This window comes from Siphateles boraxobius, unplaced genomic scaffold, assembly GCF_051911475.1.
Source record: "Siphateles boraxobius isolate OS27281-9 unplaced genomic scaffold, OSU_SipBor_1 20, whole genome shotgun sequence".
Classification (NCBI taxonomy): domain Eukaryota; kingdom Metazoa; phylum Chordata; class Actinopteri; order Cypriniformes; family Leuciscidae; genus Siphateles; species Siphateles boraxobius.
In genome coordinates this window covers 5,010,380-5,036,221 of record NW_027508811.1, presented here as the reverse complement: position 1 = coordinate 5,036,221, position 25,842 = coordinate 5,010,380, and the positions used below count along the sequence as shown (strand labels likewise).

The window sequence follows — 25,842 nt, the reverse complement described above, 5'->3', positions numbered from 1 at the left end:
AAAAAAAGAGTCCTGATCCTTTTATGCTAGGCTACATAGGCCTAGATATTTTTTTTAATTTTATTTTTTTACTAAAACTGGCAAAAACTTTACGTTTAGTATAAACTCCCCCAAGGTAAATATTATGTAAATATGCATATAAGAAATAACTTAAACAAATATGTTTTAATGTCAGACCTCCCGTTATTAGCCACCACGCGCCCCCTGCTGGCAGCAACTTTGCTCACACAGCGCATGCGTCAATCGTTCACATAATTTTCAGGAAGTAGATACACCGGCTCACACGTGTGGGGAAGGCAAAACATCGAAACGGATTTTACTATTTTGAAGCTGCGGATGTTTTTTATTTTATAAGGGAGATGGCTAATTGTTTGATAAGCACCCTATTGTCCCACTATCCCGATCCCGAGAATTTGATCAATAATTTGTGCTGGCCAAGCTCATCACGCCCTGAAATAGAGAAGATTGAAGCTTTAACTGTTTTGATCAAGGAGCTTTCCAATAAATCACAAGAGGAGCGCTTTATTTGTAAGGTGCAGTCAGTTATATGGAATCAGTGCATGCCGCTACTGAAAATGATCTCCAGTGCAGATGATGGAGGTAAGGATCTGCTCAGCTCTGTCTGTGGACTCTTTGCAGTCTGTGTCAGTACCTGTCAGGCTGACGATGTATCTGAGCAGGTAAGTCATGGTCTTCTGCAAGTGCTGATGACGAGAGATGACGGCAACAACGAAACCAGCAGATTAGACGTAGATGTTGCCATTGAAGTCACAGCAGTGCTGTTATCTAGCATCTCATATGACGGAGACATCATCTCCAGGACTCTATCCTGTACGCTTTGCTGTGTCAAAGATCTGTCTGATTCCATAGTTTCAAAAATCATAGTACGGATCTGGTTCACCATACTCAAGTCCTGCCATAAAGAGGTTGAATCAGAGGTCCTACTTCAGATATGGGAGGATTTGCTGTCATGGCATCAGAGAGATCAGGCAGAATCAGTGTCAGCTCGGGTTCTGTTGTGTCTCACTGCTCTCTCTGACCACCTCTACTCTTTGGAAACCTCTCAGAACCGGCCAGACCCTAGAAGATCTCAAAGGTTTTTTAGGGCAATTCAGGCCGGATTGACTCACAAGGACAGTGTGACCCGCAAACGGGCGCTTTACCTGCTCACCAGGTGTGTGGCACTGGCAGAGATCAAGAAAGAAGATGTGTTTACCAGCGTGGAACCACACACGGGTAGGATGTTCTTCAGTGTCTGTCTGTGCAACATGTTCATGACTTCTAACATTGTTCACACATGTTTTGGCTCTCTGCAGATGAAGTCCTGTTCAGATGGATGCCAGAACAACAGCAGTTACTGAGAGAATTCTGGGAAGATTTTGCTCTAGTGTTAGAGACTCTAGAGGAGAACCAGGTAAGAATGCTTTATTTAGAGTTCTAGAATCTCAAAACCCAATTGACCTAAACTATCATACTTGTCATACTACTTCTACTGCATGCTAAATATTTCATTGAAAAAAACTTGACAAAAAGATTATTCAATTCTGATTTTAAGAAAGTTTAAGATTTGTTTTTCAAATTCATATTGATCGACCAACAATCTGAATATTTGTCGGATTATGGAAATAAAACTGCACTTTACTAATTTGATTTTATGCTAATATATATTTAACATCTCTATGTGTGTCTAATGCAGTTTATTTATATATATATATATATATATATATATATATATTTTTTTTTTTTAAGATTCACGTGATTCGACCTGTTCTCAACAGGATTGATGTGCTTGTTGAGACAACGGCAACAGATATTCAAGGTTTGTTGTGTTTCTTATGTGGCAGCACAATGTCAGTTTTACTCTTAATTTGTCTTAAATCTGTTCCCCGACTCTCTCCGGATAATCAGGTGGGCTGTTTTCTCCGGCCTGGCTGCTGTGTGTGTATCAGCGCATGTTTCACAGTGAGAACAAGGCAGTAATGAAAGAAGGAGTCAATCACCTGTTAGAGCTGAAAGCACTGCATCGTTCTGCATTTGCTTTGGCATTCTCACAGGTATCCATCCATACTTGAATCTTAAAGGCATAGTTCACCCAAAAATAAAAATTCTTTCATTAATTTCTCACTTTCATGTCGTTCCAAAACCGTGAGACTTTCGTTTATCTTCTGAAGATCTTTTTGATGAACTCTGAGAGCTTTCTGTCCTCTCTATTGACAGATATGCAACTACCACTTTGATGCTTCAAAAAGTTCATAAAGAGATCGTAAAACTAATCCATTTGAATTGAGTGGTTTAGTCAAAATTTTCTTAAGAGACTCAATCGCTTTATATGATGATTTATTTTAGGTTTTTATTCACATTTAAACATTGATTAGCGAACATAAACAGAAGCTCAACCATACATGCTTGATACCCGAGAACAAACCTCGAGAATGAACCTCATTGGTTCTTGCAGAAGCTCAAACTTGCTGCGTAACACGAGAATGAACCTCATTGGTCCTTGCAGAAGCTCAAACTTGCTGCGTAACACGAGAATGAACCTCATTGGTTCTTGCAGAAGCTCAAACTTGCTGCGTAACACGAGAATGAACCTCATTGGTTCTTGCAGAAGCTTAAACTTGCTGCGTAACACGAGAATGAACCTCATTGGTTCTTGCAGAAGCTCAAACTTGCTGCGTAACACGAGAATGAAGCTCATTGGTTCTTGCAGAAGCTCAAACTTGCTGCGTAACACGAGAATGAACCTCATTGGTTCTCACACATCAAATGAACATGTTTGAGCTTCCATTTACTACAACTGATGTGTGAGTTGATGAATGTTTAGATGTAAATAAAAGTCTAAATTCAATCTGTTCATCATATAAAGCGATCAAGTCTCTTAAGGAAATTTGGTCTAAACTGCTCAATTCATATGGATTAGTTATATGATCTCTTTATGAACTTAACCCAAGCGTCAATATGGTAGTTGCGTAGCTGTCAATTTCAAGCTCTCAGATTTCATCAAAAATATGAAGATTGGAATGACATGATGGTAATTAATGAAAGAATTTCCTTTTTTGGGTCCACTATCCCTTTAACCCTGTATGATATGGAAGAATAATAAGCTCACACTTGAGAAGGACAAAAACACAGATATTTATATTGCTGAAAAGTAAGATGAAAATGTTTACATTATCTTTATAACAGTAGCAGACTATTTCCATAAAAAGCATATAAATATCAGTTATCAATCACTGTATATCTCCCAATAATATGTCTTAGTAAGATGATATTTAAATGTTTAGTTTTATTAGCTCTGTAGTTTTTATTGAGGGGGAAAACATTCAATTCAATTCAATGCAATGCAATGAAATGCATTGACGACTGACAAATATACTTTCATTAACAGACTGATGTATCATATTTGACTCACATTTTAGCAAGATTTTTATCAAAATGATGCGCTAATCATGTAAACCAAAGTTGCTTCAGTCAGTAAAATTCAGTCAATATTCGGTAAATATTCAATATATTACTAACAATATAAAATGTATTCTTACATGTATTTCATGCAAAGTGCAAATGACCTGTATACGTGTATAATTTATATAATTTAGTATAATTTATAATTATACTAAAAGTTTACCTTCTAAAAATGTATAAACTATCAATCAGACGACAGAAGGTTAGATGTAGATTGAGCACAAAAGGTTGTTCAGCAAAGTTTTGATCATGTTGCGGCCTTTGAAACCCGCAAGTCAAATATGATACAGTAGGCTTTATAGGTTTAGGATAGTGGGATCTTATGCCTTATGAGATAGTGATAACCCAGAAATATGTCACATTATGTAAGTAAAAAAGTTTGTGAAAGCATTTATTGTTATTGATAATGAATGTTTTTCTGGCTATCAGTTTGTAATCGGCCCTCTCATGGATGTTCTTGCAGAGAGCGCTCTCTATCACAGGTAATTGTTCCCTGGTATTGAAATTCATACTAGGTGAAGTTTTATTACATAGTACAATTAGTTTGGTCTCTATCGTTGAGTTTTTAAGCTGTTTGTTTCCACAGGGCACCACAGCAGAACATCAGAGATTGTCCAGAGCTGGGAGTGAAACTCCAAATCTTCATGGTGAATTTCTTCAGCAGTTTGCCAGAAGAGAACAGAGGTAAAGAGGGCCAGTATATGATTTGGATTATATTGTTTTAGGCTATTAAATAAATCCATTACAAAGAGTTCAGGATATTTTGAGCTGGTCTGAATCGTGCAGTTCCACATCCAGAAATCATTGTTGTTATTGTGTTCAGGTTCAGTGTTGCTGCAGCTCATTCAGCGGTTGGGTTCACGGCAATGGTGCGCAGTCCCGCTGCTCTTTCTGTCCCAGGCCCTGTCCTGTCTGTCCCCTTGTCCTATACTGGGATCTGAAGGACTCCACGCGTTCAGGTACAAACTACTACCTGCTGCAATCATGAAATCCTGCAGTTGGAGAAATATAGAGAGAGTTAAAGGAAAAGTTCTCTCAAAATTTAGACATCATTTACTCACCCTAATGTCGTTCCAAACCCCGTAAGACTTTTGTTCATCTTCCAAACACAAATAAAGATATTTTTAATGAAACCTGAGAGAGTTCTGGTACTCCATTAAAAGTCTATTCACCAAAAACTCCGAAACCGGAAATTGTACAATAACTACTTGAATCAAAAAAAGTAAAAAATCATTTTCTGTAAAAAAAGAAGATGATGTGTTTATAATTTACATGATCTGCTCATTGTATTTTCATGTTTGTGTTTCTTTCAGAGAAGTTCTGCGCTGTACTATGATCACTCACCAGGTTCTTTTGAGAGGAGCTTCACAGTGTTTTCTGCTCCATGCCGCTCTCTGCCTGACAGATGTGGTATTGTACAGTTGCTTTTTTCCTACAGATCCTTAACACAGTTAAGACTGATATTAAATAATAGTCAGAATAATCTCTTTAAATGGAGCAGTTTACCTTTAGACAAAATGTTAAAAAAAAAATTACATGTTTTTTAAAAAATCATATTTGATAGTACATCTGGATTTTGTCGACCAAGTAGTATGACAGAGTGAGAATATGTAGTTCGCACTCGAGAAAAAAACCCACCTCATTTTTATTTTTATTTAGGCCCAAAGTGAGCTGAAAAAAATGCAATTAGGTACAGATGTTGTTATTTATATGTCCAAAATGTAAGATGAAATTCTGGTAGAATTAACGTAAATGTCTTAGTAAGATTATATTAAATGCTTAGTTTTATGATCAAGGCTCTTAAGTTTATATTGTAGGCGGCAAAACATATGCAATATAATGATGATTGAGAGTTACACATTTGTGACCCTGGATGACAAAACTAGTCTTATGGGTCATTTTTTTGAAATTGAGATTTATACATCACATGAAAGCTGAATAAATAAGCTTTCCATAGATGCATGGTTTGTTAGGATAGGACAATATTTGGCAGAGATACAACTATTTGAAAATCTGGAATCTGAGGGTGCAGAAAAATCGAAACATTGAGAAAATCGCCTTTAATGTTGTCCATTTATGTTCGCGATTATGCTGCATTCACTCACAAAAATAAATGTTTTATACATTTACGGTAGGAAATTTACAAAATATCTTCATGGAACATGATCTTGACTTAATATCTTAATGATTTTTGGCATAAAAGAATAATTGATAATTTTGACCCATACAATGTATTGTTGGCTATTCCCACAAATATACCCGTGCTACTTAAGACTGGTTTTGTGATCCAGGGTCACATTTCTTAAAACCCTGTTGAATCATATTTAATACTCACATATCAACATGTGACGTATATAAATAATGCATTCATGGATAACCTGTGATGTGTGGATAATCAGTTGCTTCAGTCCAGTAAATGTTCATCTTGAAATATTACTAACAATATAAAGTTATCCTAAAGTTATTGTTTACTTTATAAAAATCATTTCACTGCAAAGCACGTATACCACTAGTCACCTCCTTAATGTGGACATTTTATATTTATTCTAAAAGGCATTTCACTTGCTAAAAAGTAAAGTTTTGATTATGTTGACAGTTAAGAGGCTTTAGAAATTCACATGTTATATATAACACTATAGGCTTTAAAGGGTTAGTAATAGTTTTCATCATTAACTCACCCTCACTTTGTTTTGGCAGTCCACTGTGTCTCTAGATGAGATATTTGGTTTCCTTGTACATTTTCGAGCTGATGAGTCTCTATGTCGGGGTACAGCACTTTGGAAGGAGGTAAACTCAAAGTCTAACTAAAACAGAATTTATAAGTCATGCACAAAATGCAAAGTATTTGTATCTTAACTAATATTTACAACGTACTAAAGCTCAAACTTTGCTCCCATCACAGCTGTGTAATTGGCTCCAGACTAATGAAGGCCGTTTTCTTCTGACTGACGGGGATTTAGGCTCTTCTGAACTTCGCACTGCAACTTCAGACAGTAAAGTTGCTTCTATTTTCAGCTACGTCCAGCAGCGACTGAAGACCTTTCTCGCAGTTCCAGCCAACTCAGGTGACAGACAGCACAACATTATGACCAAATAGGACATTTCTACATCGACATCCTTTGTCTATCCTGTAACAACATTCCTGTCAATGCTCATTCACACTAGAAGGATGACAACTATAAAGTTAACAGCACAGATGAACGATATCGTTGGAATCCAACCCTCTACATGCGAGTTAATTCAATAGTGTGAGAAGTTTTATGTGCGCGCACACAGAAAGCCGCTTCTCAGACACTGTGCGAATGCCCTTGTTCTTGCGCTTGAACGGACATATTCACACAAAATTACATTAAAAAAAAAGATCCTTGTAAACATAGTCTGTTATATCTTAAGTGAGCAAACAGTTCACCTGTAAAACACAGGTGTAACAGTATATTGGATCCTTGCAGCTCTTAAAGTGACAGCAGCTTAATAAACCGGTTGCTGTTTTTGTTTTAATGTTAATTAAACAACAAAGGACAAAGAAATATTTGATTATTTGTTCTTATTGTATTACTGACAAATTTACTTGTCTTTAACAATATTTGATATTTATATGACTTATGCTAGTAGTTTTTGGTGTAACAACCTTATTTACTAAATATGACAAGAACTCAAGAGTTATAAAGTCAGTTGATATTTCAATGGTTTTGGCCATCCTTCTGTTAGACTGTCTCACAAATGAATTATGTTGAATGGCTGACACCTGTTAAATTTAAGTACATAATTAGATAATACCAATTTAGCTCAACCAATTATCAAGCAATGCTTAACTTTGTTCAATCGGTGGTGTAAAAAGGTTGCATTAGCAATTAAAGAAAAAACACTTAAGCAAAACATGGTCAGGTCAGTGTCTGAATCATTTTTGATCCCACATTTTTATGAATTGAACTGGTAGTCCTCTGGTTGAAGAGTTTTTGGGTATAATATGTCACAGTTTACTTTATTTTGCCATCCTCTCTTACATAAATGAACTATAGTGTCCTGCAATCACTATTAAAAAAGACATCTGGTGTCTGAATAATTTTTGGCTTGACTGTATAGTGTATATACTAAGAGTTTAGGCTGTACGTGAGTATAGTTTCTTCTCTTCTAGCAGATCAAAAAGGAAGTCTACCTGATCCAGCTGAGGCCGAGCTGCTGGCGCGGGCAGTATTACTTACAGCAGACCTACAGAACACCAGCAATGAGGAACCGGGTTTAGAACTGCTTCTCCAGCCTCTACTGGATGTCTTACAGAGACTTAGCACTAATGTCTATCTGGTGCTTCACAAGACGGACAAGAGCCTGCAGTTACTGTTGCGCTTGCTGCAGCTGCATCGCAGACGCGCAGATACAGAGCAGGAGAATGGTGTGTGTTGTGTTTGAGAAAAGAAGACAAACATGCTGTGTTTGGACATGCTGAATGGAAGTCTTGAAGCTGATGTGTTTGGATGTTTGTAGAAGATGTTGTGGCTGTCGCTTTGAAGACGCAAATGCTGTCTGTGGTGGATTCAGTTCAGGAGTTTCTGCTGAGGAGGTTGAGTGGGGAACTGAGGGAGGTGAGTGTTTTCCACAGTAACACACAGAGTCCTACTGGAAAAACTAAGCCTGGGTTGTCATAACTGGTTTATTGATGATCCAAGGTGGTGTACCAGCACCAATCAGCGAGTCGACCATGTCGAAACCTGTTCCATCAACCATTTAGACCAGCTGATGACCATCATTTTGAACCACCTAAAACCATGTAAAATAAATGACCATCTGGTTTAGCTGGATTTTCAGGGGATTTTTACACTGTTGTATCTGTCTTCTCTCTGTAGTTATGTGATGTGGAGAGGTCTGAACTTTATCTCTCAGTGTTAAGGGAGCTGGTTCTCACTTACTCCACTGTTTCGTGGTACGGCTCAAATCTGCTGCAGAACTACATCCCAAAACTCACCACTCACTGCTTGAGGATCCTCAATGAACCTTCTGAACAGGTGCAGCTCAAAAAAATTAAGTGTTAAATTTTTTCAACGTTGATAATAAAAATAAATGTTTCTCGTACACCAAATCAGCATATAAGAATTGATGTAGGGCCATGTGACATTGAAGACTGGAGTAATGATGCTGAAAATTCACCTTTGCCAATGCAGGAATAAATTACATTTTAAATGTCACGTTATTACTGTTTTTACTCTACTTGTCTTGGTGAGCTTAAGAGACTTCTTTCAAAAAGATAAAAAATCTTACCAACCCTCAAATTCTACAGGTTTTTATCCCTAGAATGCTCTTGTGTGTATGCTCTATTTCGCCTCACTTTTAAGGCAAATATAAAGTTTTAGGCTGCCATATCAAATATAAGGCTTTCATAACATAAATATTTGATTTATGTTTCTTTTAAATAGTTTAACCTAAAGTAATAGAGCAGCACAACAGTCTTGTTTATTTTTTTTTTCAAAACAGATATTCATTCCCAATTATTTGAGCTAATCCTCAATTGTGTTGGTTCCTTATATTTTTCATATATATATTTTTTTTTCAGTATAATTTTGGATGTTTTTTTGAAGTTAGCTCCTAGTTAGCAAATTAGGCACCTACTGAAACATTTTGTAAGTAGATGGCAATTTCTGAAGGAATGAGACCTAAACTGTGTTTTCCCAGAATCCCTCTGTGCCAGGGCAGGTTCAGAGAGCGGTCAGTATGGCCACACTTGCGCTGTTGTGTGATATGGCTGATCGAGGTGTCCTGAAGTCCCAGTCTGAGGCCATGAGATCGCTTCACTCGCTGACTGGCTATTTCTACCCTTCATCATCATCATCCCAGCATCTCAACCAGACATTACTGAAGCCCACAACTGCGACAGTCAGGTCTGTTCAAGCTCTAAAACAATTTTGGTGGACCTTTGCAATAAGGCTCAATTTGTTAGTTAAAGGGATAGTGCACCCAAAAATGAAAATTCTTTCATTAACCACTAACCCTCATGTCGTTCCAAATGCGTAAGACTTTCATTCATCTTTGGAACACAAATAAAGATCTTTTTAATGAAATCTGAGCGATTTCTGTCCCTCCATTGATAGCTACTCAACTGACACTTTGACGCTTCAAAAAGTTCATTAAGAGATGGTAAAACTAATCCATTTGAAGTGAGCTGTTTAGTCCAAAATTTCTGAAGAGACTTGATCACTTTATATGATGAACAGATTGAATTTAGGCTTGGGGTGAGCAATTAATGACAGAATTTTCTTTTTTGGGTGAACTTACCAATTGTACATTACATTAAACACTACATTGGTTAACATAAACTAACAATGAAAAATAGGCTTTTATTAATCTGTTAATATCAACATTTACCAATACATTATTCAAATTAAGTTGTATCTAATATTATTATAATGGACCTGAGCTAACATGACCTAACAATAAAGATTTGTATTTGTATTAACTAACCTTAACAAAGAGTGTTGCTCATTGTAAATGTTAGGTAATGCTAACTGGCATTCAACTACTGGGACCTTTTCGAAAAGTGTTACCAAAACATCTTAAATAAGCTATCTACTAAATAGTTGTTGCTGTGGGTATTCAATGAATATTTCACCCAAAAAATTTTATTCTATCATAATCTTCCACATCCATATGGAGGAGAACTTTTATCAAAGTATTTTTTTTCTGAGGAGCATTATCACTTATTCATTTATGAATGTGTGTTTACTCCAGTCATCCAGAAGATGGCCTCTTGCTGAAGGACTGGGGGCGAATTGTGGCCCAGTTTATTGGTGATCAGTGGACGTGTCTGAGTTTCCTGCAGAAGTCTGCTGGGACCGTCCGGGCTCCTGAAGCTTCTGAGGTCCTGAGGGCTGCGGTGGATGCTCTGGCATTATTGCCTGGCCATCTCGTTCTGCCGGTGCTGGACTTCATGGCATCAGTCTTGCCACAGGTGGGCGGCAAAAGAGAAGGAAATAGACTGTACTCTTGAATTAAATGAAAAGGTTTATTTTTGTGTACAGTGTGAAAAAGAATCTAGATTTAAAAAATCTATATTTACAAGAGAATAATAACAACAATACAAATATGAGAGGTACTAAACAAAGGTACCATCAACTGTTTGGTTACCGACATTGCTCAAAATATCTTCTTTTGTGTTAAGAAAGAAATTCATACAGGTTTGGAACAACTTGAGTGTGAGTAAATCATGACAGAATTTTCATTTTTGGTTGACCTATCCCTTAAAGGATAGGTTTAGGGGTAGGTTCAGAGTTAGTATCTAGTTATTACTCAGTTATTTTAGTTACTATAATACTATAAGTGAACATTTGGAACAGGACTTAAAGTGCTACCGACAGAACATACACAACTCTACACTTTACATCCGCATATACATGATAACATAGAATGCATAGGGCAAGTACTGTATAGGACACACGTATATAATAAACTCTAGCAACAGCATGTAATCACAAAAACACATATTTACGCTAAAAAGGTGTGTTCAAGATGGCAGCACTCAAACAAATCTAGCAAAAAGCTTCCGGGACAGAGGAGATACGGCTATTTAAACGGGTACGGTATAAGGTGATTTGCAGCGTGTCAGTATATAATGTAAATAACATTATAATAACATCAGGAATTTCAGGGAATTTTGCAATTGTAAAATTATGATTTCCTGTTGGTAAAAAAATATATACAGTATATATATATTTTTTTAATTGTAAAATTAGGATTTCCTGTTGGTTTAAAAAAAAAATATATAATTTATTTATTTCAGTTTTGAAATGGTAGAAATATGATTTTCTGTTGGTAAAAAAAAAAAAAAAATATATATATATATATATATATATATATATATATTTATTTATTTATTTTTTGTGCACCTTTTTATGGACAGGTTACATTGGTGTGATGCGTGTTTAGCTCATGGCTGTATTTTCTCCAGCAGGTGGTGCAGTGTGAAGAATCTCTGTGCGTTGAGGCCATATGTGCATCATGGAAGGTGGTTCAGGCTCTGAGCACAAACCCTCATGACTTCTGGTCCACACTGCAGGGATTCGTGCGCTTGGCTTTTGACCATGGGCTTCTGCAGCTCACAGAGGAACAGAACCCCAGCATCACGGCCTGCATGCAACAGGTCAGAGAAAGATCTACAAGCACTTCGCCTTCTCTCTTTACATCCAAAACATACTTTAGCTAGATATACTTTTGATCACAAATACCTTAGTGTATATAATAAAAGGTTTCTGGTTTTTGACAGATTTTGAGTGAGCTCATGGAGTTGGCTCAGGTCCGATCAGGGGTGTTTAATGTTCTGATCCAGCATTGTTGTGAGACGTGGCTTCCAGCAGAGGGTGTCCAGTCAGACGCTGTGTTCAGTACGGCTCTCTTACACCTCAACATCCTGACTGAGGCCTGTGTGTACGGCCCAGTGTTCAGAAGAGACCAAAGGTCAATTTGAACAACATTAAGAAAGATATTCAAATAGTAAAATGTTTATATAAATATATAAAAAAATACTAACAACAATATATATATATATATATATATATATATATATTAATCATGATTAATCACATCTATCAAAAGTATGTAAGTAACAAAAGTAATATATATATATATATAAAGTATATACAGTATATATTGATTGATTTGTGTTAGTATTTATCTCTTTTTATAATATCTTTAATATTTTATATTAATAGATTAATCTATTTGACAGCACTATTACAAATATATACAGTGTATATACATTTTATATATATATATATATATATATATATATATTATTTAATTAATTTATTTTCCTTTATTCTCTTGCTTTCAGGCTCGTTCAGGAGGTTCAAAGCTATGTTGAGCAATTTGGTGATACTTGTGCAGCAAACACAGCTGTCAGCAGGTAAACCACAACACCAACTGTTTGTAATGTGTGTAAGATAGAGGTCACTTTTGATACACTAATGAGTAATGTTTCATCAAAGCATTCCATAATTGTGAAGAAATATTGTTGTGGTATGCATATCTTAGAGGTTGACATTATTGACTAAGCATGACTTTTACAAATAGACTATGTGGTTCAAAACTATTTGAATTAAATATATTCATTGTACTTTCCTCATAGCATGTCAAATACTTTGATGCTGATTTGCTTTTATTATTCTGAATCTCGTTTCCAGTGATAACCGAGACGATCAGTTTCCTCGAGTGTGTGCTTTGGCTTTTCTCTCCCGCTTGAATCCATCTAATCGTCTCCACCAGCGTCTTATGGAAGAGCTTGTGCAACGACTACTGAGGAAGGTTTGTGTTCAATTCTTCACTACAGCGTTTACTGGAAATTGGGTGTTCAATTCTTAAAGAAAGCTCTCCCCGAAAACAATGAGTGTGTGTTTGATTCTGTTTTGAATGCCCCTCTTCTCATGGTTATTGCATGTGTTTATGATTAAAAGTTTCCTTCCCTCAGGATGCCGAGATTTCAAAATCCAAAGTACGTTACTATAGTAACTCCATCCAGCACAGAGTGAAGAACCGTGTGTGGCAGACGCTGCTCCTGCTACTGCATAAACTCAGACCGGTTAGATCTCTACACACATTCATATTAATACACTTTGATTTCAAGGATTTTGGCAATACCAATTCTGATACCACTAATGCAGTCTATACTAAATAAAACAATCTTGCTATTTTTGCTTTTTTTTTGTTTTACAAACATGAGATGCAAACTAAATATTTTTTTTCCTCACACATGCCAATAGCAGATTAAGTAAGAAAATAAAATTATGTGTATATATATATATATATATATATATATATATATATTTGAATTAAATTTATATATATATATATATATATATATATATATATACACACACATACATATATGTATGTGTGTGTGTAGAAGAAATGTAAAAACATTATATGTGTGTGTGTGTGTTTGTAAAAAAAATAAAAAGCATTTTTTGTATATGAAAATGAGTTAAGTTTTTCTAGCAGGTAAGACTTATACTGTATAGTCACTTTAATAGTGTTTGTTATCTGTCACAGGAGTTTGTGTCGGACTGTGTGTTGAGTCACACGTGCGAGGCCGGGTTCTGCAGTAACCAAGCATCCGTCAAGTACCTGATCGAATGGACCCTGATCCTGATCCTCCATCTGAACCCATCTCACATCCAGAACCTGTGGAACTGTTTCAATCTGGTGAGTCTGAACTTGTCAAAACACAAACCTCAATCTACAAACAAGTGCGACACATACGCAACAAAACCAGGCTTGATTGCATCTCATTCCAAGGCCTGCGGTAGAAAAAATAACTAGATTAAACTCAGACAGGAGGAAGTATTTTAACATCTAACATATTACACACAGCTCCTTGAGTTATGTAGATATGTCTATTTACTTATAAATCATTTGTTTTGCAGGAGCATGAGAAGACAAAAACAAGCATTTGCACTTTTCTCTCTGTCCTCGTGCACCTGAACGTTCTCTTCCCGAAACTGCAAGATAAGGTGCAGTTTTTATCATTTGAATCTAATTTCTTCCTCTGCTTACAGGAAGGAATCAACATTAATTTCTGTTTTCTCTCAGGAGGTGCAGTGGCGTAGAGCTGTGGAGGTGAGTTTGCAGTGGTGTTTCAGTCATAACTTCAGCGTTCGTCTCTATGCCCTGCTCGCCCTTAAGAGTGTGTGGGAGCTGGAGGACGCCCGTGTCCTCATGGAGCATAACCTGGGTGGGCTGACCACGGTTGTCCAGGCCTGTTTACAGCAGGCTGAAGCCATGCAGAACACCGGGTGAGAAAAGATTCACTCATTTACCCTTTAAAGCTCACTGTATCTTATTTGATTTGAGAATTTCTGAGGCCTTTTGGCCATATAAATATCAGCAAGTGCACTAAATTGCATATTATTTTTTTTAGTTTGGGCCTCTGAATAAAACTGGTGTTTTTTCCTCCTTGAATATGAACTCCATATCTGCTTCTTTACAGGGTTTAATAGACCTGCGAATGCGATCCTAAATTATAACGACTAATTTTGGGACTGTTTTTTCTTAGATTCTCAGAAGAAACCTGGAGATACCAGAGACTTTTAAAACTTGTTTTTTTTTTCACAGAAATGCAATGAAAAATTGGTCTAGAATCCAGGAGCATTTCTTCTTCAGTGCTTTCCACCCAATCAGGGATTACAGTGTTGAGGTGGGATCTCACACACACACACACACACACACACACACACTCACTCACTCACTCACTCACTCACTCACTCACTCACTCACTCACTCACTCACTCACTCACTCACTCACTCCACACACACACACACACACACACACACACACACACACACACACACACACACACACACACACACACACACACACACACACACACACACACACACACACACACACACACACACACACACACAGTTTTGCTATCTTTGTGGGGACTCTCCATAGGGGTAATGATTTTTATACTGTACAAACTGTATATTCTATTCCTACACACACACACACTTACCTTTTTTCCTATTATCTGTGTATAATCTGATTTGTGCTGTCATAATCCATCAGTATCACATTCTCTGCTTCCCCAGACAATATTCCAGACCTTTCCCAGTCTCTCAGAGTTAGCAGAAGATGAGTGGCTTCCACTGTGGAAATTTGAGAGTTTTGTTGTCTTCCCGTTGTGCGCCGCCCTGCCATTGAAGAACCGTGTGAGGGATCTCTGTGAACTCCAGCCTGGTGACTGGATCCAGCAGGACAAAGGTAATCACCACACACGAGGGCAGCAGAGAGCAGGAACCACACCACACTTATAAAAACCATGAGAATCTGAGAATCTTCAGCTATTTTCCTAGTTTCAATCAGTGTGAGGGATGTGGTCTTGTCAGCTGTAATGTTCCCTTTTTTACAGCACCAGCTAATTTGTTAGAAGAAGAGTGAAATCATTACATTACAAGCACACATGTTTTATGTCTAATAGGTGTTTTGGAGCTGGACGAGCGCTGGGCAGAAGTTCAGAAGAAAATCACCCCGTGGAAGCTGAGTGTCCAGGAGCAGGAGCCTGAGCTTATGGCCCAGCAGAGGGCAGCACGCCTGGGCAAACTCACCAGCAGCCTCCTGGTGGTTGCATCGCTCATTGACAAGCCCACCAATCTGGGCGGTAAGACAAATAGACAAAATGAAGGATTGTAATATTATATAGGAGAAGGGATCAATAAAATTGTTTATGATGGCTAAACCCTAGAAAGCCTCTGATCATAGCGATGTGGATGTTGGCACGAGCTCCGCAATTCAGCATTCCAGTGAAGGCATAATTAATATAGCACTTTATACAATAGATTGCTTTGAAACAAGCAGCTTTACAATATTGAATATAAAACAGTGTCATGTCGTCATGAATTGGACTATGCACTTTCTGTTTCTGTCTGTAAAAATTTAAGAAAAATTTGTTATTTAGATATAAAATATTTGTATAATATAAATTATGTATAAACAATATACATGCAGATATTTTTTTAATATATTTTTATTTTATATTATCTTAAACTTTTATTTTGGATGCGATTACAGAGTTCCTTTAGTTAGATTTTTTTTACATTTAAGGCCATTAAAAGTCTTAAGTTTTATTTTTTACTTATGAAAGTTCTTAAATTTTAGATGTCAATTTGACTTAAACGTATCTAAATCCTTTCCAAATTAAAGCTATCTAATTAGCGTATGTATTAATTTAAGAAAAATCGTCCATATGTGAAAATGCCCCTGGAAATCAATTTAAGGTGGCAAATATTGCCCCTTAATAAAAATGATAATTTCTTTCACTGCGGTGAACTGACCAATGCATAGAATATGAAAAATATGAATATCTTTGTGAGTCTGCTTTCAACAACAGGCCTAAACCTGCCATTATTATCAACAAAGCTAAACTTGATATTCACTAAACAATATTCCCCGCACCTAATGTACGTTATTAATTTTGATTTCTTCAGGTCTTAAAAAGGTTTTAAAAAGCCTTAAATTTGACTTGAAAAATGTCCAGCAACCCTGGATTAATCGCGATTAGTGATATAGATACAAATGTAGATCCCACTGTTTTGATAAAATAATATTTAAATAAATTTTTGCCCTGGTTTTATGCATATATGTGTTCCCTAAAATTAGATTCTAGATCCTAAAAAAACAAGAAATATTGTAATATATCACCTCTCTTACAGTACCACAATATATCGTATTGTATCGCCAGATTCTTGGCGAAACATAGCCCTATTATTGAGTGCAACCTGGGATGGTCTTCATTGTCTTTGCTGTAACAGATATTAGTGTGTCTCACATTGTTTTCATTCTGTTTGATCCTTGGTTTTTTTCTGTATGTCATCATTGCAACTATAACAGAGACATTCAACACACACATCTTCGCTTCTGAATCAACCAACAAATCTGTTTTAACACAAGCTCATTAAAAAAGGCTCATTCATCACATTCAAACATTCTGCACAAGCCAACTATTGTTAGTTTGATAAGCATATGGTTTTCATCATTTTATCTCAGTCACATTCAATGAATAAATATCGATGTGCTCAGTTGCATTCAACACGACTGATAAAAGAAACCAACTATGAATATGAATGTCTGTACCATAATATATGTGAAATGTTTTTTTTTAAATGTGTTTTTCAAAGAAATCTCTTATGCTCACCAAGGCTGCATTTATTTGTTTGATCAAAAATACTGTAAAATCATTAATATTGTAAAATTATTGCAATTGTGTTCTTATTTTACAATTTTTTAAAATGTAATTTGTGATGGCAAAGCTGAATTTTCAGCATTATTATATCAGTCTTCAGTGTCACATGATCTTTCAGAAATCATTCTAATATTCTGATTTGATGTTGAGAACAGTTGTGCCGCCCACCCCCCAGCATTCTTTGCTAAATGAAAAGTCAAGAGATTTATTTGAAATATAAATACATCTATCTATCTAGACGCATTACAAATAAGACTATCAGAGGACTAAACCGCAAGTGTTTGTGTGTCTGTTCAAGGTCTGTGCAGGACGTGTGAGATCTTTGGGGCCAAAGCTCTGGTTCTGGACAGTTTGCGACACATTAATGATAAACAGTTCCAGGCGCTCAGTGTGTCTTCAGAGTTGTGGCTGCCAATGCTTGAGGTGTGTTTTTATTTCTGGCCAGATATAGATTCTTTATTTGTATAGGCTATCAATTCTGTTCAGTTTATTTTTCAGCCCTTTTGACAAATCTATCGGTTGCCCAAAACTAATCCAAACTGCAAAAATTACACACTGCAGCTTTAAAGAAAGAGTTATATTTTCATAATTCCTCTGAGTGTGAGCTGAAACAAGCCTAGAGATGTTATTCTTCATAATCATGCATTACATCAGCCAAATACGTACTACACGAAACCATCAGAAGCTCGGTTTTGTGGGGTGAAATGTAGAATATGAGCATTCTGTTGATTGAATCTGTCATGATTATTGAAGCCGTTCCGAAATCTCAAGTTATCTGCCTTCATTTTTCAGGTGAAGCCTGCAGAGTTGTCAGATTACCTGCAGCGGAAGAAGAGAGAGGGATATTGGGTTATAGGCGTAGAGCAAACATCCAACAGCCAGAGTTTACAAGATTACACGTTTCCTGAGAGAAGCCTCCTTTTACTTGGGTAAACCAACACTTCACACTTACCGCCCAAATTCTGTCTATATGCAGTGGTCACACAAAGTGTTGGACATCTCAGCCACACTCAAAAATATATGAATTTTCAATCATATTAGCAAATGTCCTAGCAGAGTAACTATAGAAATGTTTGACAAGCATATTTTAAGTTTTTGATATTTTATGTAATGCAAAGATACTTTTACATTTTTAAGGATCAGTGACCCTAATAATTTATCGATGACTCTGATAAAAAAGGACGCGTCTTTTAAAAATGTAGCTTAAAGGTACATTATGTAGCTTTTTTCCAATCCTTCCGAAACACATTTTTGTCTTACCCTAATTCACTATGGTAAGCCTGTGCATGTCTAGTCATATCTGTAAATAGAGAAAAGATGCTATGTGGGAGTGACATAGGTTTGTTGTCTTAAGGCGAGACACTACAGGTGAATAGGGTAACATTTTTAACTTACAGATATCACCATGAAACTTTACCAGTTGATTACTCGCATGAATAGGAGAAAAAAATGTATTGCAAGTGTTCTGTAATTTTATGTTTGAATATGCTAATCAGGCTATATCTAATTAAATATGCACTAATTTGCATATATTTTGAAGTGACGAATCTGACCATTGAAAAAAACAAGAGTCAAAATTATTTTAGCATTTTGTTGATATATTCAATTACCAGAGGGGATTGCGAATATCTGCTTTTGTTATCCTGTAAACCAGAAAATACTGCCAATAGCCTTAAATTGATTTCTGCCCTATTTGTAGGCATAAAATGTCATATAAATCAGGCCAAGAATGATCTATCAACAAATCCCTCTGGACAAACCTTCACAATATAGTTAGGAATACGACTGTAAAGTTTGATGTATGTAGGTGCTTTAGAAGTGGAAAATCGTCACGCGGAGTGTGAGAAAAAATCTCATTTTAAGAATACTGCCTTTAAAATTTTTATGGCAAAATTCCACTAATTTCTATTGAAAGCCATGAATTACAGACAAAATATGCTTTAGGTCCAAGTAAAATCCATGTATCACACTGTTTAACATCCAAAACTCATTATTGCTTTATCCATCACTGATCATAACATCCAAAACAACACTCAAAACATCAAAACAACACATCAACAGTCTCTGCCTGAGGGACTCACAACCACTTTAGGATCCCACAATTAAAGATTACAGTATATAGTCATTATATTATACAAAAACTGAAATGTGTTGTGTAATTTAATTGTTCTGTATATATAGTGTGTAAAGTATAGTATATATGTGATGTGTGTATATAATGCCAGAGCGCATCATGTGAAAATTCTGAATGAATCACGTTGTCAGAAATTGGCATCAGCCAATGAGATTGCGCATTTCGAGTTAAATCGCCCGTTTTACTTTCATGATTGGTTGCTGATGAACAGGAAATGACCATATCTGGATCCAACAGGATTGTACAGGAGAGAGAGAGCTTTCTAACGGTGTGTGTGATGACAGGGTGCAGACAGCGATCGCGGATCAGCGTGATGATTTAGAACGCCAACTTTTGATGAATTTAGGCGAAATCTACACACGCAAACAAAGTGTAGTAAAATAAAGACCTAAATGTGTATTTTTGGGCTTTTCTCAGCACAAGTCTGAAGGAATACATGTTATTGAAGACAAATAGGCCAAAATCTCAATTGACCAGTGAAAAAAAAAAATGTTTTTGCCTGCCGTGTCGCGCCTTAATGAAAAAAGTGTGACATGGAGCGCGCTAAATCTTGAACCTTTAAAAAAAAAAAAACACTGAACAGAGGAGAGTCCACTGGCAAAAAGAGAACACGACAGAGCTCGTCATAAAACAAGAATCAACATTAGCTTGGCTTTTCGGAGATGGCAAGAATTGAGGGGTTTTAAATGTTGTAAAGGCGAAGCTGAGATGATGTTTTTATTACTCAACTGGTGAACCGATAAATTGCCATATGTAGCTTTCTGACTGAGTTCATCGTAAAGCATTATCTATTGTATAGGGTAATTTCATTATGGGTTGTTCTAGCGCAGGAAGTACCATGTCTATTAATGGGTATATAGATACAATAACATATTCAGCTAGTCAGCTTGAGATCCTTTTCATCTAAACTGGTTATTTCTCTCAAGCCTATTAGTAAATGTTTTATGAGCAGTAGGATAATCTCTCTCTTTTTTTAATAATGAGAGAGAACCATATTCATCCGCACAGTCATGCAGAGCCGAAGCACAGCCAAAAAAATGTTCTTCCGCAAAATGCATGAAGTTTTGTTTTTAAACCGTTAGAGGTTCAAAAGTTTGTGTACCTTTAAAATGCCATGTTTGTTTTATATATACATCTTAAAATGTATTTAAACAATTAAGGGTCAAGATTGTTTTTCGAGGCCATTGTACAAGCAGGATTGTCTTTGTGAAGCGAGGTGAAAATAGAAACGTTTCAGTGTGCGCTGACGGTGCAGTTAATATTACGAGGCTAATTGATGTGTCTCTCCCTGTGAGATTTCCTCACCTCTGAATGCTGAGAGAGAGAGAGAGAGAGAGAGAGAGAGAGAGGCATGTTCTTACATGCCCGAGCGCTCATCAGCAAAACCACCCAACATTAATGTGCCATTTACACGTACAACAAGCATCAGCAATCACTGTCTTTTATTTTATTTTAATCATCAACCATAATTCAGTCATAGAACAGTAATCTAACAGCTTCATTGTTTTATTCTATTTTATGTACAGTTTAACAAGCATCACCCATCATTCAGTCTGAGATCAGTGATGTAGCAGCTTCAGTGTTTCAAAACTGAGCAATAAAGGAACAGCATCTCACATTTTACACCAGCTGTAATTGCAGTGACAACTAGTACATTTAATCATCTTTTATAAATGTATTAAACTTAAATAAAGCCCCAAAGGTTTTATTTTATATTTCTCAAGGAGAGCTGTTATGTTGACCATATGTTTATTAGCAACAGGTTTGTGTTGTGAAAAGGCACTTATACAGTATAGTTATCACAAATAGAGTATGTGTTTGAAAGAATCAACAAGTGTTTGTGTTTGGTGTTCATGATTTGTCTTGCTGCATCATCTTAGAGGCAGTAAAGCCACCTGATGTTTCCTGCACATCACTGTGTTATTATATCTGATTATCTCACTGATGCAGAGCTGTTGAGCAGCAGTTTAAGTCAGAGTTATTATTTAAAAGCTTGGTTTATTAGTTCAATCAGCCCCTGTACACTTCTTATCTGACCTCATCAGCAGGCCTAGATTAAATTAGTTTTTCACATTTTACAGCATTTTTACAGAATGCGTTTAAATGTTATTTTATTTTCAGCTTTAAGGTCATCTATATGCTAGTGTAGGCCTATTTCTATATTTACAGAATGCATTTAAAGACATTTAGATTTAAAGATTTTATTATTATTATTATTAATTAAGGGTATTATCTTTTTGCTAAAGTTGACAAACTTTCTGTAGATATACACATTAAAATGTAGAGCCTTTCTCTTTAAGGAAGATGTAGCAAAAAAATACAGATGGCTGATCTTGTCCGAATTGAATTGAAATGAACCTTTATTGCCCCGAGGGGAATTTGTTTTGCACTCAAGGAAGCCACATTAGACGTCAGCACAGGTAACAATAAACCACCCCAATATCCAACAGCATTGTGGACATAGAGGATACAAAAAACAAAAAAAACAACAACAACGCAGCAACAATGCAACAATGAAAGATCATGCAATCATCAGTCCAATAGCAAGAATGAATCAATAAATAATTAAAATAATAATCAATAGTACGAAGTAGTACACATTTAAAAAATATCTATCAATGTGCCTGTTGCTGATCTGTTCAGTAACTGAATGCTCCTAGGCATAAATTATGTAATGGCCCGTTTAGTTTTTGTTCGGGGCATTCGAAATCTACGTCCAGAGGGTAGGGGGCAAAACTCTGAGCAAAGTGGGTGGGATGGATCATTCAGTATCCTCAGAGCCAAATTGAGGGTATACTGATCTGAAGATTGGAGATGCTTTTGACATCGGATCCCGTAATTTTCCTGCCCAATTTAGTCACCTTGTCTAGCATATTCCTGTTCTGGATAGAAAGACCCCCCCCCCCCCCCAGCACTGGATGGCGAAAGTCACCACACTCTGAATAAAAGTTAAGTAAAACAATGTCAGAGTTGTTGTCTCTGCATTAAAACTATGCAATTTCCTTAAAAAATAAAGCCGTTGCTGTGCTTTCGAGTATCTAGCTAGTGTATTGTCAGACCAGGTGAGTTTGTAATCAATAATAGTGCCCAAATACTTGTACTCCTCCACAGTTTAAATAACTATCCCATGAATAGTAACAGGTTGCAGTGGAGGGGGCCTTTTCCTAAAATCGATCACCATTTATTTTGTTTTTGAAATGTTTAAAATTAAATGAGTTTTGATGGCACCATTCGTGGAAATGGTCAACCTCAGTCCTATAATCCTGTTCACTATCTGTTAGAAAACCGACTAAGGCAGCATCATCTGCAAACTTAATCAGGGAACAGTTTGAATGGTGACTGACACAGTCATAGGTATATAAAATAAATAACAATGGTGATAAAACACATCCTTGTGGAACTCCCGTGTTTGTCACGATGGTTCTTGACTGACTATGTCCCGCGCGCACGTACTGTTGTCTGCCTGTTAAAAAGTCCTGAATCCACTTCACCAGATTGAGGTTTACACCCATGTTTGTCAGCTTCTCTATCAGCATGTATGACTGGATGGTATTAAAAGCCGAAGAGAAGTCTGCAAACAGGATACGTACATAGGAGGCAGATGTTTCCAGGTGTTTATAAATTCCATTCAGGAGGGTTATAACAGCATTTTCCACACCTCTTTTCTCTCTATAGGCGAACTGTAATGTATCTATGTGAACTTTGATTTGAATTTTGATATGATTTAGGATGATCCGCTCAAAACACTTCATAGCAACAGAAGTGAGTGCTATTGGTCTAAAATCGTTCAGTCCAACCGGTTTAGGTTTCTTAGGAAGTGGTAAAATTTCAGCTGTTTTCCAAATCATTGGGACTTTGTGTGTGTTAAGTGATTTCTGAAACAGTCCTCTGAAAACCGGGCTCAGTTGTTCTTTGCAGCTCTTTAGGATGGTGCCTTCAAGCCTGTCAGGGCCGGGAGCTTTCCGTGTCCTTATATGGGAGAAGATCCGCCCCACTTCCTCACAGCTTACCCTGATTGATGCACTTGCTCTTCCATCAAGGCTGATTGGATAGGCTGGCGCGTCACTCTCCCATCTCGCAAAGTGTTCATTCAGGGTATTTGCTTGCTAGACCATACCGTGGCGTTAGAGTGGTGATTTTGACCTTTGATCGTTTTAATACCCCTCCACGCCATTTGCGAGTTATTTTCCTTAAGTTGTTGTTCAACTTTGTCTTTAAATTGTCTCTTGCCTTGTTTGATTTTTGACTGTATTTCCCTCTGAATCAGCTTCCCTCCATACCTGTCATTTCCTTTAAACGCTCTTTCTTTATCCACTAACAGTTTTTTAATTTCGGTTATAATCCATGGTTTTGAATTCGCAAACTGTTTCACACGTTTTGTGGGTATAATATTATCCACACAAAAGTTAATATATGACGTGACAACATCCACATGGTCATCGAGATCTACACAGTCAAAAATGCTCCATTCTGTGCAGTCAAAACAGCCCTGCAGTGTGGTCACACTCATTGTCCCACACACGCACTGATGTAATTTTAGGTTTTTCCCTCTTCATTTTTTGTCGGTACGAGGGCAATAAAAAAACAGTGTTATGATCTGACCCGCCTATCGCAGATTTGTTGACTACTTTGTAGGCATTTTTTATGAGCCATAACATAGATCAATTGTTTTTGATCCACGCGTGGCGCACTTCACATATTGCTGATAGTGGGGTAATGCAGATGACAAAGAGCAGCCATTAAAGTCACCGAGAATAAGTTTCGGAGTGTCTGGGGATGCTGCTTCAAGTTCTTGTATATGGTGATATATCGCATCTGCAGCCGCTTTGTAGTTTGCGTCAGGGGGAATGTACACTAGACATACAAATAGTTGGCCAAACTCTCGTGCTAAATATTTAGGGTCTTAGGGAAACTGATAAGAGTTCTAGGTTAGGGGAGTTGATGGTCTGTCTAATGATATGGTATCTACACCACTTGGTGTTAATGTACATACATAGACCTCCACCAATCGATTTCCCCGTTGCTTGTTGTTCTCTATCAAGTCTTAACGGTGTACCAAAACCAGGTAGGGAAAGACTGTCATCATTCACTGTATGGTTTAACCAAGTCTCACTGAAACATAACAGACAACTATCTCTATATTCATACCGGTATTGCATGGAGTTCATCTAATTTGTTTCCGTAGAGATCTCACATTTGAGAGGACTATAGTTGGTAGTGGGGGTTTAAATCCTCTGGCAAGAATGTGGCGTTTAATTCCTCCTCTCGAACCTCGCTTCCTCTTAGTCCTGAGTCGCTGTTCAGTTTGACGTCGGCATACCAAAGGAAAATCTGTTGGAGGTGTCCAATGCAGCTGTGTTGTTAGGCCCAGCTGAAGTAGTTGATGTCTGCCGTAGGTTATCCTTAATGTCTCAGCGTTTGACAAAAGTAGAGAGAGTAAAATGATCGCCAGAAAGAGTTCCCAGTAAGCCATGCTTCCGTCAATTGTTTACATCCAAATGCAGACGTTTTCAAACTAACAAGCAAACTAACAAACATTGACATTGACCGCATAGTCAGAGAGCTCCCGTGTGCGTGTCAGCCGCTGAGCAGCGCCACATCAGAAGAGGCATATACTAATTTTTGGCCAATATAATGCCCAAATAGCATTTCATTTTCCATGTGCTTCTTCCAAAAGGAAACACGGGAACCAAAACTGCACCTGTCAAGTAATTTCTTTGAGATATTGAACTGAGTAAGTATTTGAAACAGAGACTGCCAAGAAAGCAAATTAATCTAAATAAACATGCTAGTTATAGGGGATGTGCAGATCTGTGAATGATGGGCGGATATCAGCTGAGCTGCCCGTGGAGTTTTGCGGGGCCCGATTCTGTGTGGGTCTGCTCATTGGCATAAAATTACCATTTTTAAATGGCTTTATAAACTCATTAGCTTGACTTGAACATTGCATTAGGGACCTTAGCATTCCATCAGATATTAATTTTTGAATTCTGCTTGGTGCATGACTCTAAAGTGTCTGTTTGTCTCCGAACAGTAATGAAAGGGAAGGCATTCCTGCAAACCTGCTGCAGCTGGTGGACGTGTGTGTGGAGATCCCTCAGCACGGCGTCACCCGCTCCCTCAATGTGCACGTGAGCGCCGCCCTGCTGGTGTGGGAATATACACGCCAGCATTTAGGACAAAATCCCGCAGCCCCTCGGTGCTGAATTTGCTTGATTCTGTGTTTTAGCAGAAAACATCTGTCAGTATTTGGGAGATGTTGCATTTTACACCATTTTCTAAGGAAAAGTTGTGATGCAATATGATGCATTTTGCATAAGACTCCCCAAATTTGATAATATAGAAAACTGCTTCATTTATATTTAAATATGGCATCTATCCATATGTGTTTTCCTTCTCTTTGAGTTTTTATTTTTCACTCTGTATTGACAAGTGTTGTTTGATGACTTTGTGTATTATCTTATATTTTAAGAGAAGTATTTTAATATACCTTTGAATTTAGATTAAATAAAATGTTTTCTCTCA

At 37.0% G+C, this 25,842-nt stretch overlaps 1 protein-coding gene across 6 annotated transcripts; it reads left to right on the top strand.

Annotated features, from left to right (window-relative positions):
• Positions 1-245: 245 nt before the first annotated feature.
• tarbp1 (TAR (HIV-1) RNA binding protein 1) lies at positions 246-25,842 on the top strand. Of its 6 annotated transcripts, none has more exons than XM_077236424.1 (29): positions 246-1,236; positions 1,317-1,414; positions 1,750-1,819; positions 1,909-2,054; positions 3,892-3,944; positions 4,049-4,146; positions 4,286-4,421; positions 4,776-4,872; positions 6,160-6,249; positions 6,365-6,527; positions 7,601-7,852; positions 7,945-8,042; positions 8,304-8,462; positions 9,127-9,332; positions 10,180-10,399; positions 11,396-11,587; positions 11,711-11,901; positions 12,278-12,349; positions 12,627-12,747; positions 12,911-13,021; positions 13,492-13,644; positions 13,866-13,952; positions 14,032-14,234; positions 14,554-14,635; positions 15,034-15,205; positions 15,423-15,602; positions 17,482-17,606; positions 17,976-18,112; positions 25,352-25,842. In XM_077236424.1, the coding sequence occupies exons 1-29, from the start codon at positions 360-362 to the stop codon at positions 25,521-25,523; spliced, it is 4,761 nt and encodes a 1,586-aa protein (XP_077092539.1). In that variant the 5' UTR covers positions 246-359; the 3' UTR covers positions 25,524-25,842. The 6 variants fall into 6 exon arrangements, with proteins under 6 accessions (XP_077092539.1, XP_077092543.1, XP_077092542.1 ...); XM_077236428.1 differs by having other exon boundaries at positions 252-1,236; positions 7,948-8,042; positions 11,399-11,587; XM_077236427.1 differs by having other exon boundaries at positions 252-1,236; positions 11,399-11,587.